This window comes from Xenopus laevis, chromosome 9_10L, assembly GCF_017654675.1.
Source record: "Xenopus laevis strain J_2021 chromosome 9_10L, Xenopus_laevis_v10.1, whole genome shotgun sequence".
Taxonomy (NCBI): Eukaryota; Metazoa; Chordata; class Amphibia; order Anura; family Pipidae; genus Xenopus; species Xenopus laevis.
Window position 1 is genome coordinate 1,658,292 of NC_054387.1, and position 15,358 is coordinate 1,673,649.

At 44.8% G+C, this 15,358-nt stretch overlaps 1 protein-coding gene across 1 annotated transcript in view; it reads right to left on the reverse strand.

The window, feature by feature from the left end:
- The window catches only part of rara.L (retinoic acid receptor alpha L homeolog), a gene marked incomplete at its 3' end in the record, with an annotated part of 13,088 nt that extends 4,592 nt beyond the window's left edge, over positions 1–8,496 (reverse strand). Inside the window, 4 exon segments of the mRNA NM_001090254.1 lie at positions 31–191; positions 941–1,082; positions 2,518–2,666; positions 7,781–8,496. Of these exon segments, the coding sequence (NP_001083723.1) occupies positions 31–191; positions 941–1,082; positions 2,518–2,666; positions 7,781–7,925 (597 nt within the window).
- Between the last annotated feature and the right edge of the window lie 6,862 nt (positions 8,497–15,358).

A 15,358-nucleotide genomic window follows, 5' to 3' on the forward strand; every position in this document is an offset into this window, starting at 1 on the left:
GGGAGTGATTATGAAGGGGGTGTCACTCACTGTAGTGTATTTGCCCAGCTGGCAGAGCGCAGGGAATGTCTCCTTGTGGGCTTTGCGCACTTTCTCTATGAGATCCTGAGTCTCGGGGCTCAGCACGTAACTCTCCATCACGTCCACCTTTGGGGGCTCCTTTTTCTTCTTGTTGCGGTCGTTCCGTACGGCTGTGGGAGAGAAGCGCAGTTACCCCTCATGTCTCACTCATTAGCACTCACTCTTGTGCTCTCATTTTATGGGCCTCAACATTTTCAAGTCAAATAAATCTGATGCGGCACAGGGGACTACTGATGCGGCACAGGGGGCTACTGATACGGCACAGGTAAGGGCTGATATACAGTGAAATGCAGCATGTGGGGAGTGTTGTCTCACGTTGCTCCTTACACACCATTAGCCCAGGCCTATAAATCGCAGACTGTCAGCGCAGGAGGGAGGTCTCACAGCTGTGACCAGACATCTATCAGCGGCCGGGAGTGAGGGGAGTGACTGGGCACAGCTGGTAGCCACCACTAGAAGGAATGAGTCACAGGCAACAAACTCTGCAGTAGCCGCCTCCAGCTGAGCCAAGAATAGCTGTTCCCACGCAGGAGCCAGTAGCCGAGTGATGGGGCAAATCCTTTTACTCTGATGTGCCACATGTGCAGCCAACACAGCCGGGTATTGTGCCAGTCTAACAGCAGTTGTGCCTGTGGGTGCCCACTACTCCCATTCTTTAACACCCGCCACTGCCACTCTTTAACACGCGCCCTCACTCCCACTGTGTAGCGCTGGCCACTCCCACTCTTTAGCGCCCGCCACTCCCACCCTTTAGCGCCCGCCACTCCCACTCTTTAGCACTCGCCACTCCCACTCTTTAGCACCCGCCACTCCCACTCTTTAGTGTCCGCCACTCCCACTCAACGCACCCAATACTCACATTCTTTAGACATTCCGACCTCAAAACATTTCTGCAAGCGGCAATACTGGCAGCGGTTGCGCGTGACTTTATTTATGATGCAATTCTTGTCTCTGTGACACGTATACACCATGTTCTTCTGGATACTGCGCCGGAAAAAGCCCTGCGGGAAAAAAGCCACAGTGACTGGTGATATGTGTGCCTTTAATGCATTTGCACCCCATACAACTGGCATGGAGGCCGGGGGCAGTATCAACACTCCATATCATTGGGCTCATTATCATCCACTCGAGGTATTTTTAAGATCTTATCTAATGTTACCAATTAATAAATATATTTCCAGCACAGGATCATTATCCCCCAATGACATGGAGTAAAGTTATGTATGCCAAGTGTATGTCACAATCACATATACAACTCACAAGCCCAGGAACACATACAGTAACAGTCACAACAATGCCCGTGGATGAATATCACCCTAACAACATGGGGTTAAAGGAACAGTAACATCAAAAAATGAAAGTGTTTTAAAGTAATAAAAATATAAATGTAGTGCTCCATGCACAGGTAAAACTGATGTGTTTGCTTCAGAAACACTACTGTAGCCATGGGGGCAGCCATTCAAGCACAGGATACACAGTAGATAACAGATAAGTACTACTATAGTTTATATAAACAGGCTGCTGGGTAGCCATGGGGGCAGCCATTCAAGCACAGGATACACAGTAGATAACAGATAAGTACTACTATAGTTTATATAAACAGGCTGCTGGGTAGCCATGGGGGCAGCCATTCAAGCACAGGATACACAGTAGATAACAGATAAGTACTACTATAGTTTATATAAACAAGCTGCTGTGTAGCCATGGGGGCAGCCATTCAAGCACAGGATACACAGTAGATGACAGATAAGTACTACTATAGTTTATATAAACAGGCTGCTGGGTAGCCATGGGGGCAGCCATTCAAGCACAGGATACACAGTAGATAACAGATAAGTACTACTATAGTTTATATAAACAAGCTGCTGTGTAGCCATGGGGGCAGCCATTCAAGCACAGGATACACAGTAGATGACAGATAAGTTCTGAAGAATGTTTATATAAACTATAGTAGTACTTATCTGTTATCTACTGTGTATACTGTGCTTGAATGGCTACACAGCAGCTTGTTTATATAAACTATAATAGTGTTTCTGAAGCAAACACAGCAGTTGTACCAGTGCAGGGCAAGAAGGTCATTGAATGGCTAATTATCAGCAACTTTTTAGTTAGCCTGGGTCACTGACCCCATGTAAAAAACAAATGCTCTGTAAGACTACAAATGTATTGTTACTTTTTATTACTCCTCTTTCTATTCAGGCCTCTCCTATTCAAATCAATGCATGGTTGCTAGGGGAATTTGGCTCCTAGCAACCACATTGTTGAAACTACAAACTGGAATAAAAAAGCTAAATAAGTCAAAAACCACAAATAATAAACAGTGAAAACCAATTGCAAATTGTCTCAGAATATCCCTCTCTACATCATACTAACAGTTCATTTAAAGGGGAACAACCCCTTTGAAGTAGAATGCAGCTTTATAAAGACAACTCATACCTTGCAACCTTCACAAGCGCTGACTCCATAGTGATACCCTGAACTCTTGTCCTGACACACAAAGCAGGGTTTGTAGATTCTGGGGAGCGGTGGTGGGGAAGGGGGGCTCGGAACAATCTCCTCTGAACTGGTGCTCTGAGTCTCAATTGCTGAAACGAGAAAATGGAGCAGAGAATTAAACACAAAACAATGTGCACCCAATTCTTCACTGTCTTGAAGAGCTTACAATCTAAATAGGCATTCGCAGAGATTTTGCTGGGCTTTAGCTGTGATTAATGACAACAATGAAGCCCCTCTCAGTCTCAGAAAGCTGAGAGCTGTAGTTGAACATGTGGTGGAGCGCATATTGAGTGACAATAATATATATACATATATAAGATCCCTTTATATGTGGCAGAAGCACAGCATTCCAAATGCACAGACTCCCATGTTCCCAAGCAAAACCTGATGTGAGCACAAACCTGTGCAACTGCCTCTGTATCAGTCAGACGAATGAGGAATGTCCTTCCCAAGCAGCAAAACAAAAATCACACTTATTCCATGTGTTTAAAGGGCCAGTAACAACAGAAAGTGAAAATACCACCATGGCTGCAGAAGATGTGCACTGTAATACACGACTACTGAAACAAATATATAGTGAAAAATGGGAACAGATTCCCCACCTGACAGTTCTATATAAGGAGTTTGGGACTGACACACTTAGGAGTCCCTGTATGACCCGCGGCCGGTGAGAAAAGAGATATATACTCACACACACACACACACATATACATATATATATATATATACATACATACATATACATACACTCACTCACACACACACCATGAACAGATGTGGCTGGCAAGCAAAGGGTTAAATGCTAGTGATCCATTTACACTATGGCTGAGGAGCAGGAGGGCAAATGAGGTCAGAAGTCTGTTGGGCCAAGGGTGGGGGTGGGGGTAAGAATGTGGAGCAGATGGAGGGAGGGGGCAGGAGACAAAGGGACTATTGTTATGTGACAGTCAGGGGAAGGGAATGAGACAGAGGAGAGACTGCTCTGTTCCCTTTACTTAATGTTGTTGCCTTTGCAGCCACACTAGTGACCAATCAGAATGTGAGTACAGCAGGACGTGAGCACAGGCACCACAGCCTCACAGACAGCCAGGTACTGTACATGTGACACAAGCTCCGCCTCTCTCTCTGTCACACACACACACACACACACAAATCAACACACATACACACACACCATGTCCTGGGGTTGCCCACAGCTGAACATCACTTGATCCTGAGTCACTGGCTAATCTCTCAACTGTCAGGCGGCTAATAAACCCCATGACAGCTGCTCCCCCCTCTATAAGGGACAGGGCTCGTTTATACAGGGCTCATGTATTCAAGGCCACACTAATCACATACAAGGATTTCTTACAAACAGGTTCAGTGGCCTGTCAGCTTTCCCAGCCCAGTGTGTCTGTACAGACAGGTAAGTAGCGGCCCCTGTTCATATCATGTGATTGTCTGGAAGCAACTTCATCTGCACCAATCCAACTGCAGCTTTACTCCACCAACTGCAAAGTAGTAACAGGCCTGCACCCCCATAACCCCCTCCATCAAAAGACTACAGACTATTGCTATGGAAACAGACCACCATACACAACCTCCCTGCAGTTGGTCACATTTGTCAAGGTCCAAACCTCCATCACACAACAAGGGACTCTTCAAATAAACTCTGTATTAGCCCAATGGCTACAGTAGTGCCCCCTGTTATAGCCACAGCCTCAGAGTCACAGCATAGTCCCTAATAATATGTATGGGACCTGTTATCCACAATGCTCTGGACCTGATGAAATGGATCTTTCCGTAATTTGGATCTTCATACCTTAAGTCTACTAGAAAATCATATAAACATGAAATAAAGCCAATAGGCTGGTTTTGCCTCCAATAAGGATTAATTATATCTTAGTTGGGATCAAGTACAAGCAACTGTTTTATTATTACACAGAAAAAGGAAATCAGTTTTAAAAATGTGGATTATTTGGATAAAATGGAGACAGGCAAAATCAATATTCGGGGGTCCAGAGGAAGGAAAAAATTCTCTCAAATGTGCCTGGGAAGGAGAAAAATTCTCATTCTGTTCATCAGCTTTCGCTACACTGTTTCAGGAGTGAGAACTACTAGTGCAGAGAAAACAAACAGCCAGACAGACTGTATAAATGTGTCAGTAATGTATATTGGAATGAAGTGCAACTCACATTCCATCTGTCACAGGGGGGGGGGCACAGAAATCAACAGAGACCAAATGGCCGGAGTGCAGAATCCTGTTCTTTTCAGACAAGAAGAAAAGGTCGATGAGGCCTGTAAACAAATGAGAGATTCCTGGCACCACTACTCCTGAGCACTGCACAACTGACCCACAACTACACTGCTCCTTGCCCAGACTCCCCAGCACTGACCCTGAGCCCATAATGTGCCGCGCTGATCCAACTTGCCACTTCTCTTGTCCTGGAAGCCAAATAAACATCAAACCTACAATGTGCCTTATGGAAAATGTCATTGTATAGCAATACACTTACATATATGGGTTTACTTCCCCTTTAAAGCTCATTTCCTGTTATTAATGTGTCCCGACCACTAGACTGTAAGCTCACACGACCCATTCTGGCTCCATGGTTTGTAAGTGTCTGCCATGTTTTCCTTTCTAACAAAATGCAACAGGCTGGACTTGCTTTATGGCAGTGTTTATGACAGAGGGAAGCTTTGTACAGAAAGGAGAGGGGGGGTTGTTTATGTGCGGCCCAACCACCGGAGTAAGCAGAGATCTTGCCACACGTGCAGGTCCCTTTGATGCCCCCAGCACGGTGTATAAGGAGGGAGGTTGGGGGTGCAATAAATAGTGAGTGCAAGGAGCCCAAGCAGATAACAGCGGATAAGGAACCAGCAGGGCCTTTATCTACTCCACCACTAAACAGGCAACTCCCTGCCAAATACTTGCTGTGGGGAATGTAAACTCACAACTCCCAGCAACTACAGGGGAGACTGGGAGTTGGAACTGAAATGTCCTTCATTAGACACTGCTGCATACATAAAAGAGAATTTCATTAAAGGGGTGCTTCATCCTTAGGTTCATTTTAGTAGGTTATAGAATGGCCAGTTCTACGCAACTTTTCAATTGACTTTTTCTGACTCTTTCCACCTTTCAAATGTGGGTCACCGACCCCATCTAAAAAACAAATGCTCTGTAAGGCTACAATTGTTCTGTTATTGCTTTTTATTACTCATCTTTCTATTCAGACCTCTCCTATTTATATTCCAGTCTCTTATTCAATCAATCCATGGTTGCTAGGGGAATTTGGACCCTAGCGACTGTATTGCTGAAACTGCAAACTGGAGAGCTGCTGAATAAAAAGCTAAATAAGTCAAAAACCACAAATAAAAAATGAAAACCAATTGTCTCAGAATATCCCTCTCTACATCATACGAACAGTTCATTTGAAGGGAAAAAACCCCCTTAAAAGTCTTACATTGTATGCAGCGAGATGAAGCTGTAAGTGGCTGAGAAGTGCGTATTTAGCTACACTTAAAAGTCCATGTCCATCCACTGCTCTCTGTGCCTGTGTTGTTGCAGCCTTACAATAGTAGGCCAGGAGCACTTGAACATGAAATAAAAAGCACACAACCAGAAGTGAATACAAATGAACAAAAACATACTCTTTAGCTATAGCATCAAGTGCAGTCTATCTCACCACACAAGTGCAGCGATTTCCCATTCCCTGGCAAAAATAAACATATCGGACATCATTTTCAGACGCACTTCCAACTTCCTGTTCTTTCTTACAACACAAAATCGAACTTCCTGCTGGAAACAAAAGGAAGTAATGGGAAATGGTGCTTCCCAAACGTCCACCACAAACCAGAATAACTTCACCCCTAGACGTCAGCTCACAGGCCCACACTCTTATGAGCAGCAGCAACAATGTGCCCTTCATTCTCTACAATATTAACTCATTACCCAATCTGCCTGTTTCTATTCTTTGCACTACTGGTTCTGACTCCTGAAACAAAGCCTAGAAGAAATGTGTGACAAACACAAATACTGCTGCCAATTGTATTTACAACCCCCACAAAAAAATATTGTAATGAATGTATATTGGAAATATTGCCTAGAATTATATTTTCTAAATAGATTTTGGGCGGAGTTGCCCTTTAACACTGAATCGAGTACACAGACTGCAGACACATGGATTTTGACTGGTGCAGAGCAGAAAATTCCAGCAACCCCCAGCAACATACGGATTCCCAATCAGTTCCACTCCCAGGGAGTTCAAATACATCCCACATTGTACAGACAGGGACGTATCCCTTTAAAATCAGCAGATCATGTCCAATGTGACGGAACAGGAAAGGGTTAAAGGGAAGGTTGAAGCAGAGAACCAGAGAATTGTGGGTGAAAAATTAGGATGTTGTGATTATTCCAATGAATTTGGCCCCTTTCCCCAGGAGTTATGGGTGTCAGGCCAAAGGCAGGGTCCCAATTCATTCCCAAATCACCAGTTAAATAAGATAAAGCTTGGCACAGCAATTGCCCCATAAAAAGTAAGAAAAATAATATTTTTTCCCTAAATATCACCTTTGCTCCATAACTTGTATTATTAACCCAAATGAAAGACACAGGCAGCCTTATATACTGTATCAGATCTAGATATAAACCCCCTGTATCCGGGAAGCTGGCGGCAAATGGGATGCTGGGAGTTGTAGTTTCAGAATTGAGAGCACTGCAGCCATGCTTATAATAGAGTGCAGGGAATTGGGGTGCAGAGGGGAGAAGCCATGCTTATAATAGAGTGCAGGGAATTGGGGTGCAGAGAGGAGAAGCCATGCTTATAATAGTGTGCAGGGAATTGGGGTGTATGTTGTCACGGTCTAGAGACAGTCCCACCCACTATAGTGTAGAAAGAATTTCTTTGCCATTGTCTCCAGTGCAGGACAAACAGACAAACAAAGATCTTCCCACAAGGACAAACAGAAATTGAACTCCATGAGCAGCGCAAAGCGACTATAGTTAAAGGCAGGTAATAGAAATAAATATAAATATTGGGTTATAATGAGGCGCATGGATCTCACCACAATAACACGGCTTCTCTACAAATAAAAAAGGTGAAATAATTGGCAATAAAATAAAATGCAGAAGAACAATAATAAGGCGAGCGTAAGGGCGACGGCACCTCCATGTTGTTAGAGCCGGGGGGGGGGTATATTTGGAGGGGCATCACCTACGTACAGTGGTTGGAACTGCTCCAGTGTTGAGTCCCAAGTGGTGTCCCGTAAGGGTTAATTCTTTTCTCTGGCAAAAGGCACTGTCGGTTGTGACTGTAGAAATCCATCATGTGGTAGTGAGTGGGGCTGACGTCCACATTCTCATACATCCTAAAGGCCCCCCCAAAGTCAGCATATATCCAAAGGAAGGTGAGTGTGTGTGTGGGGGGGGGGTTGAATTAGGGGAATAATAATAATAATAATAATAATAATAAAGAAGGTGGGGTATGAGAGGCTTGGGAGCTCAGGAGGAATCCCAGATCAGAGGCATTAGTGAGGGGGAAGCACAGGGCTGGGCTGTACAGACACATCCGCTGGCAATGGAAACCCCACTAAGCGCATATTGGGGGGTCTCCCAGAGCTGCAAAGCAATTCAATGTCTTCTTCTTCTTCTAGCTGGCACGGGAATAGGCTGCCGGATCAAAGCAAATGAGCTTGGGGGTGAGGGGGGCGCTGAGTTTGTTGGAAGGGGGAGCAGAAGAATTGGGGAGTAAAGGGGTTGCCCGGCATGTCTGTGACAATTACACAAATGTGCTGCTGCTGCGACTCCTTGACGGCAGATCCTTAGCGATAAGGAAGGGGGTGTCACTAGGGACCCCCAGTCTCCTGCACAATCGGCGACAACTTCCTCCAACACCCCTGGGGGGCTCCTTGTTGGGTGCAACTGGGGGTGTGTGGAATTCCTTTCCTCTACACAATGGGGATCCCCAGGTTTCCTGGTAAGGAGGCAGAGGGGGTCCCTGAGTGATGCAGTCTGGGGAGTCCTGTGTCTGTGATCCCAGGGACTCACTCAGTGCTGCAAACTCCCCCCCCCCCCCCCGTATCTCCTCCTCTTCTTCTTCCTCCTCCTCCTCATGGACTGGAGGCAGCTGAGCCGGCAAGTTAACCCCCCCTAACTTTTAACCCACTGCATGCTGCTGGGGGCACAGCTGAATGAGAACAAAGTCCATCCTGCCTATCTGCCCCTTCCTCATCTAAATACCCCCCCCCCATTTGCCTAATGACATGCATGTGACCTCCCAGCGACCCTCTCGCCTCACCTCCAAATGACCCAACCGGCTCTTCCCTCACACTGTGACATCACACACGTTCCCACCCTCCCCGGTGCAAAACATTTTGGAATGGACTGACCCCTCCCCCCGGCTGCCAATACTCATGAGAAAATACGGCTCAATGGCCCAGGAACTTTTTTGAATCAAAGAAAGTTTTCTTTTTCTAAAAAAAAAAAAAAAAAGTTGCACTGGGGGCTGTGACTGTGGGAAGTGACAACGTAGGGCCCCGTGGCTCAGCCAATAAACATTTCATTCATTTGTGTCATTGGGTGATGCCCATTCACATCAAGATCTAGTCGGCAACCAATCAGATGTTGGAGGTGACCAGTTGTGGATAAGGGATCCCAGCGCTGTATATGTCACATTATTTGCCGCACTATACAGAGGGTTTGGCTTCATACAATGTTACCTGTGTGTGTGTGTGGGCAGTTTTACATTCATGACAGATCAGTTGCTTCTCCTACATTGATTAAGGTATCAAAACCAGCAGTGCAGAGGACACAGACAGACAACGGCATTCAGTAGCAGATTCAATGAAATTTGGGGCAAATACACTGAGCCCTCAGATACTTTGTTCTCCCACATGTGAATGTAAACAAACCCTAAGTAGTTTTCCTTCCCATCACACGGATACACTCACACGGATACACTCACACGGATACACTCACACGGATACACTCACAAGCCCAGAGTACAGGAATATAATGAAAAGAAGGGGCTGGGTCAGAATTGTTAACATTACCTGACATTTATTGTATGTATGTATCTATGTAGGTGTGGGTGTGTGTGTGTGTGTGTGTGTGTGTGTGTGTGTGTGTGTGTGTGTGTGTGTGTGTGTGTGGTGTGTGTGTGTGTGTGTGTGTGTGTGTGTGTGTGTGTGTGTGTGGTGTGTGTGTGTGTGTGTGTGTGTGTGTGTGTGTGTGTGTGTGTGTGTGTGTGTGTGGTGTGTGTGTGTGTGTGTGTGTGTGTGTGTGTGTGTGTGTGTGTGTGTGTGTGTGTGTGTGTATGTGTGTGTATGTATGTATATGTATGTATGTATATGTATGTATATGTATGTATGTATGTATATGTATGTATATGTATGTATGTATATGTATGTATGTATTTAGGAGGGAACAAGGAAGTGCTATTTGCCCCTGGCTGTGGGGAAGGGGCCGGTTTTATTACAGGGGGTAAAGAAGACTCTTTACATTCACATCAAAGTCTTTTTATTCTTTTATTACCCCTTTTAGAATGTGCAAAGCTCACATGCCACAATGGGGGGGGGGGGGCCGAGTCATAAAAGGAGGAGGGGGGGTTCCCTTGTGAGATGAGACTTTTTATCACAAGTGACTATTTATGACCCAAACTCAAATGGGACCCCCGGCCAGTCATTCACATGTCACTGCTGCCCCCCCCCCAGCCACAGAAATCAGCCGCCAATCACACAGGCCAATATTCATATTTCTATACACTCACTCCTCTGCAAATTCTGTTTCCTCTAATGGTCTGTGTGGCAGCACAGGGGTTAATAGTGAGTGTGGGGCATTTATAGGAGTGTGGGGGTATTTATGAGAGTGTGGGGGTATTTATGGGTGCCTGGGGGCATTTATGAGAGAATGGGGGTATTTATGGGAGAATGGGGGGTACTTATGGGGGATCAGATCACGTGATGCCCCCCAGCTCCATTAGTAAAGAGACCCTAGGCCAGAGCTCCTAATGAAGTTGCTACTCTGTGTAATAGTTTGGGGAAATTTCTGGTTTAAATGGCAACTCATATTAAGATGAAGATGGAAATAATAAAAAAAGGAATGTGCAAGTACAGCACAGAGCAGCAATGCAACAGGTACAACGTTAGTCATCTCCCTCTATTTCCACTTCACACACACACACATATACATACTATCCCCCTCTTCAATTTGGACACATATACATACAGACCAATATACAGATATACAGATACATATAAATAGAAATGGGAAGGCAATAAGGAAGTATTGTTGACCTTTCAGCTTTCCCTTGGCCATTTCTTCCCCCTCACTGCACCTAATAGCAGCACCTAATAGCAGCACCTAATAGCAGCACCCAACAGCAGCACCCGTGTCTCTGCGAGGCATTTCATGGATGTGCACTTTATGGATTATACTGGGAAAAATCAATAGCAAAGCTGAGTTGTCAGAAGAGATTCCGTGTCCATCTCTTAAGCCAAAAGGATAGTGGATTATGACAAGTGCTTTCCTCCAGGGACACACGTGATTGGCACAAGTGAGGTTTCTGCTTGAATTCACTTATTCACCAAATGGAAGGTAAGAGAGTTCAGTAAGGAATGGAAAAATATATAGATATATATATATATTTATATATAAATATGTTCTACCAAAGCTTCATGGCAGGTTAGTGGAGTCAAACATGTAACCCCCTAATAACAGGGATGGCTTTCCTTGGGCTCAATGGCACTTAAACACAAACTACAACTCCCAGCATCCTCCATTAGAATAAACCCTGGCACTTACACGGTTATACACACGGACAGATACCTGGAGGGACAGACAGATAGAGACAGACAATGACTAGGGACAAGTAGTAAAACAAGTTTACTTGCACACAACCCCCATAATGTCATAAAAGTCACAACATTTGCCCAAGTGCAGTGAACAACCAATAAGCCGTTTGCTTTTAATCAGGAGACCACTGATTGGTTGCTATGGGTTATTGCACCTGGGCAACTGGTCATTTGTCACATACCCCCACTGAATGTGGGCGGGTGTTTATGTGAAACACAATGGCAATATACATTGCAATGAAACCCCCACGTGCATTGGGCAAGGAGAACGGGCCGGTTATCTTTTATAAGGAGGAAGCAGAAATTCTTATGAAACTTTATACGTGATCAAGTTTATTTGGTTTATACAGAGGTTGGAAGGTTTTCAGTTTATCCGTGACATGTTCCAGCAGCCGCCCATAGACAGACATGAGACTGGGCATCAGCCTGTGCTCCAAGTGCCAATTGTGGCTGCAATGGGCCAGTTTTGTCTATTCGTCATCACCATCAGTGAACAGACAAACCCCCTGAATAATGGACTGCTGCTTATCTCTAAGCCAAGGGGTGCAGGTTGTTTATACAGAGCTCAGTATCTCTAGTTACACTAACTCAGTTTATTACAGTTTATTACATGAAAGCAAAAAACAGTTCTCCATTTAAACAGTTCTCCATTTAAAAAAAAGCATTTTGTTTAAGGGGTGTATGATGTAGAGAGGGATATTCTGAGATAATTTGCAATTGGTTTTCATTTTGTATTATTATAAGCTTCCTATTCAGCAGCTCTCCAGTGTGCAGTTTCAGCCATCTGGTTGCTAGGGTCCAAATTCCCCTAGCAACCATGTATTAATTTGAATAAGAGACTGGGATATGAATAGGAGAGGCCTGAATAGAAAGAGACATACAAAGTAGCAATAACAATACATTTGTAGCCTTACAGAGCGTTTGTTTTTTTATATGGGTTCTTGGACCCCCCACCCCCCCATTTGAAAGCTGGAAAGAGTCTGAAGTAAAAGGCAAAAAATTCAAAAATTATAAAAATAAATAAAAAAGACCAATGGAAAGGTTTCTTAGAATTGGTCACTCTATAACATACTATAAGTTCCCTTAATGGTGAACCGCCTGTTTAAGTGAAAAGAATAAGCCACGTCACTTCTTTGTACTTTGCTCGTGTTGAATAACAGGTGTGTGTATACAGTGTGCGTATACAGTGTATATATATATATATATATATATAGCAGTGTACTGCCCCTTTAAAGAAGTCATTGGCCTCAAGTGCGTGCCCGTTGTTACTGGTTTAGATAAAATGATATTGTGCAATAAATAAAGTTTATAAATGGAACTGAGTGAAGGAGACCAGCAACGGATTCTTCATCCCCCCCCCCCCCATTACTGCCGACAAACTTCGTGTCCCCATGGGGGGCTCCCAGTAACTTTCCAGGGGATATTTTGTTCTGCTAAATCATTTCTGAACTTATATCTATATATACCCCCTGTGCATAAATAGCATTTCTTTTTTATTTATTTTCCCCAAAACAGACAATGACAGAGTCACTGCCTACTCACTGCACCACGGGACCCCCCACCTTGTCTGCCACTTCCTCATGGAGTAAATAGGACTTCCTAGTGTCAGGCTGTTGGGCTATTGGGCTGTGCTCATTCAGAGACCTCTCTATACAGTTACACAGCTGTGCCCCCCCCCCCAGGCCCATCTTCTTCGTCTCTGGGCTGCTGAGCTTACAGACAGACTCACAATATAATACTAAAGGGCTAATTATGAGTGAATTCAGTTTCTCATTACATGCGCAAAACATGGCAGAACAAGGTGCATGATGGACAGCTCCTGTGCTCATACTTCAATGTGCTTTTTTATAGGAGCCCATTGCACTATTCTGTACAGACTCCCACCCTGGGGAAAAGTACCTATAGGACCTGTTATCAGGAAACCCATAATCCAGAAAGCTCCGAATTACGAAAAGGCCATCTCCCATAGACTCCATTGTATCCAAATTTTAAAAACTGATTTCCTTTTTTCTGCGTAATAATAAAACAGTTGCTTGTATTTAATAATTAATCCTTATTGGAGGCAAAACCAGCCTATTGGCTTTATTTCAGGTTTATATGATTTCTTAGTAGACTTAAGGTATGAAGATCCAAATTACAGAAAGATGCAAAAAGCACCAGGTTCCGAGCATTCTGGATAACAGGTCCCATATCTGTATCATGTACTTGATCCCAACTTAGATATAATTAATTCTTATTGGAGGCAAAACCAGCCTTTTGGCTTTATTACGTTGTTTTCTAGTTGACTAAGGGCAGAACTACACGGGCGATTCCACCGTGATCCAACGTGCTGCCCAAAATCGCAGGGGTCACGTCGGATGCGACGGAAACAAGGTAAGTAATGGCGGTGTCGCATTGTTGATGCGACACAACTGTCGGATGCAGACGTTGCATGCTGCGTCTGCATCCAACAGTCGTGTCGCATCAACAATGCGACACCGCCATTACTTACCTTGTTTCCGTCGCATCCGACGTGACCCCTGCGATTTTGTGCAGCGCGTCAGATCGAAGTGCAATCGGCTGTGTAGTTCTGCCCTTAAGGTATGAAGATCCGTTATCCAGAAAGCACCAGGTCCCAAGCATTCTGGATAATAGATCCCATACCTGTAGAGCCAAAAACATTAAAAAGAAGCTTGTGACCAATTGCTGGGTTATTGTGCCATAGCTGTAGTTGTTGGCACAGACACATTCCGGTCACTGAGTATAAAACAGCAGTTACATGTGCTGAGAAGTGTAACAAACACACAAAGCAATTCCCCAGAAATGCCCCCAGTACAGATACATTGTCCCCTTTGTCCCGACTGCAGGGTTCCACCACTGAGCAAGAATTCGGCTTCAATGTCAGAAATCCACGGCTAAAACCTGCCTTGCCAGTCATTGGCATTTCACGTCATCACCTCCCACATTAAATGTGTCAGACTCGGTGACTCCTGGGTGCTCCTGACGAGGAGCTTATACACAAAGTAGCGTCTCTTCCCATTCCCGCGGCACTCACGCTCTTACTCACGCTTACTGCACATACATGTACAGGATATTTCTATTTATTCTTCTCAGACCAACAATCCATTGTCTTTCCTCGGTCGCACAGGGAAGGAGGGCACACAGTGAGGGAGACAAGAGCGGGTGCACTGGGCAGGACTGAGTGGGTAGAGGAAGGGGCTCGGAGCAGGGCCTGTGGCAGATTGGGGGTAGAAGAGTGGGCCCAAGCACAACCATGGCAAATAAGTACATTACCTGTAAATTATGATATTATGGCCCTGTCCTTGGCCGCTATTTTTCAAGTTAAGCCAGTGAAATTCTTGCCAATGGGTTTTGTACCCCCACCTTGCAATTTAACCTGTATTTTTTAAATAATCTCATGAGTTTCCTTCTGTGCATTGTTACAGTTACACACGAGGGGCAAGTGCCACATTGCAGCCAGTACAGGAGCAGCACCTTGGTATAGTGACCATGAGATGGCGCCGTTCTGCTGGGAGTTCAGGAGATGCTTCACCTGAGGAAGACAATATGGAAGCTTCCACTGATATGTGGAGGATTATTCTGTGCCTGAGCTCCAATGGGACTCAATCCTGGTACATGGGGTATAAGTATAAGTGTGGGTTACCCTCTTCACAATCAAGGCTCCCCCTAATAACCTGTGACCAGTTCTTTCAACTGAACCCCACAGAGGCATGAGGAAGCGTCTCCCACCGTTTAACATTTAGAGTTGACTCCCGGGCTGCTTTATGTCACAAGGCCATGTTTTCTTTTTTGCAACATCCCCCCCCCCAAGTTTGTAGTCCAATGGAGTCCTTGAGCCGAATCAATATTTATTAAACCTGGCTGATTTTCGCCATATCATTTGGGGGAAGCCCATTGGAGGGCCCCATACACTGCCCAGTAAACTGCAGATTTAGTCTTATCTGTAGCT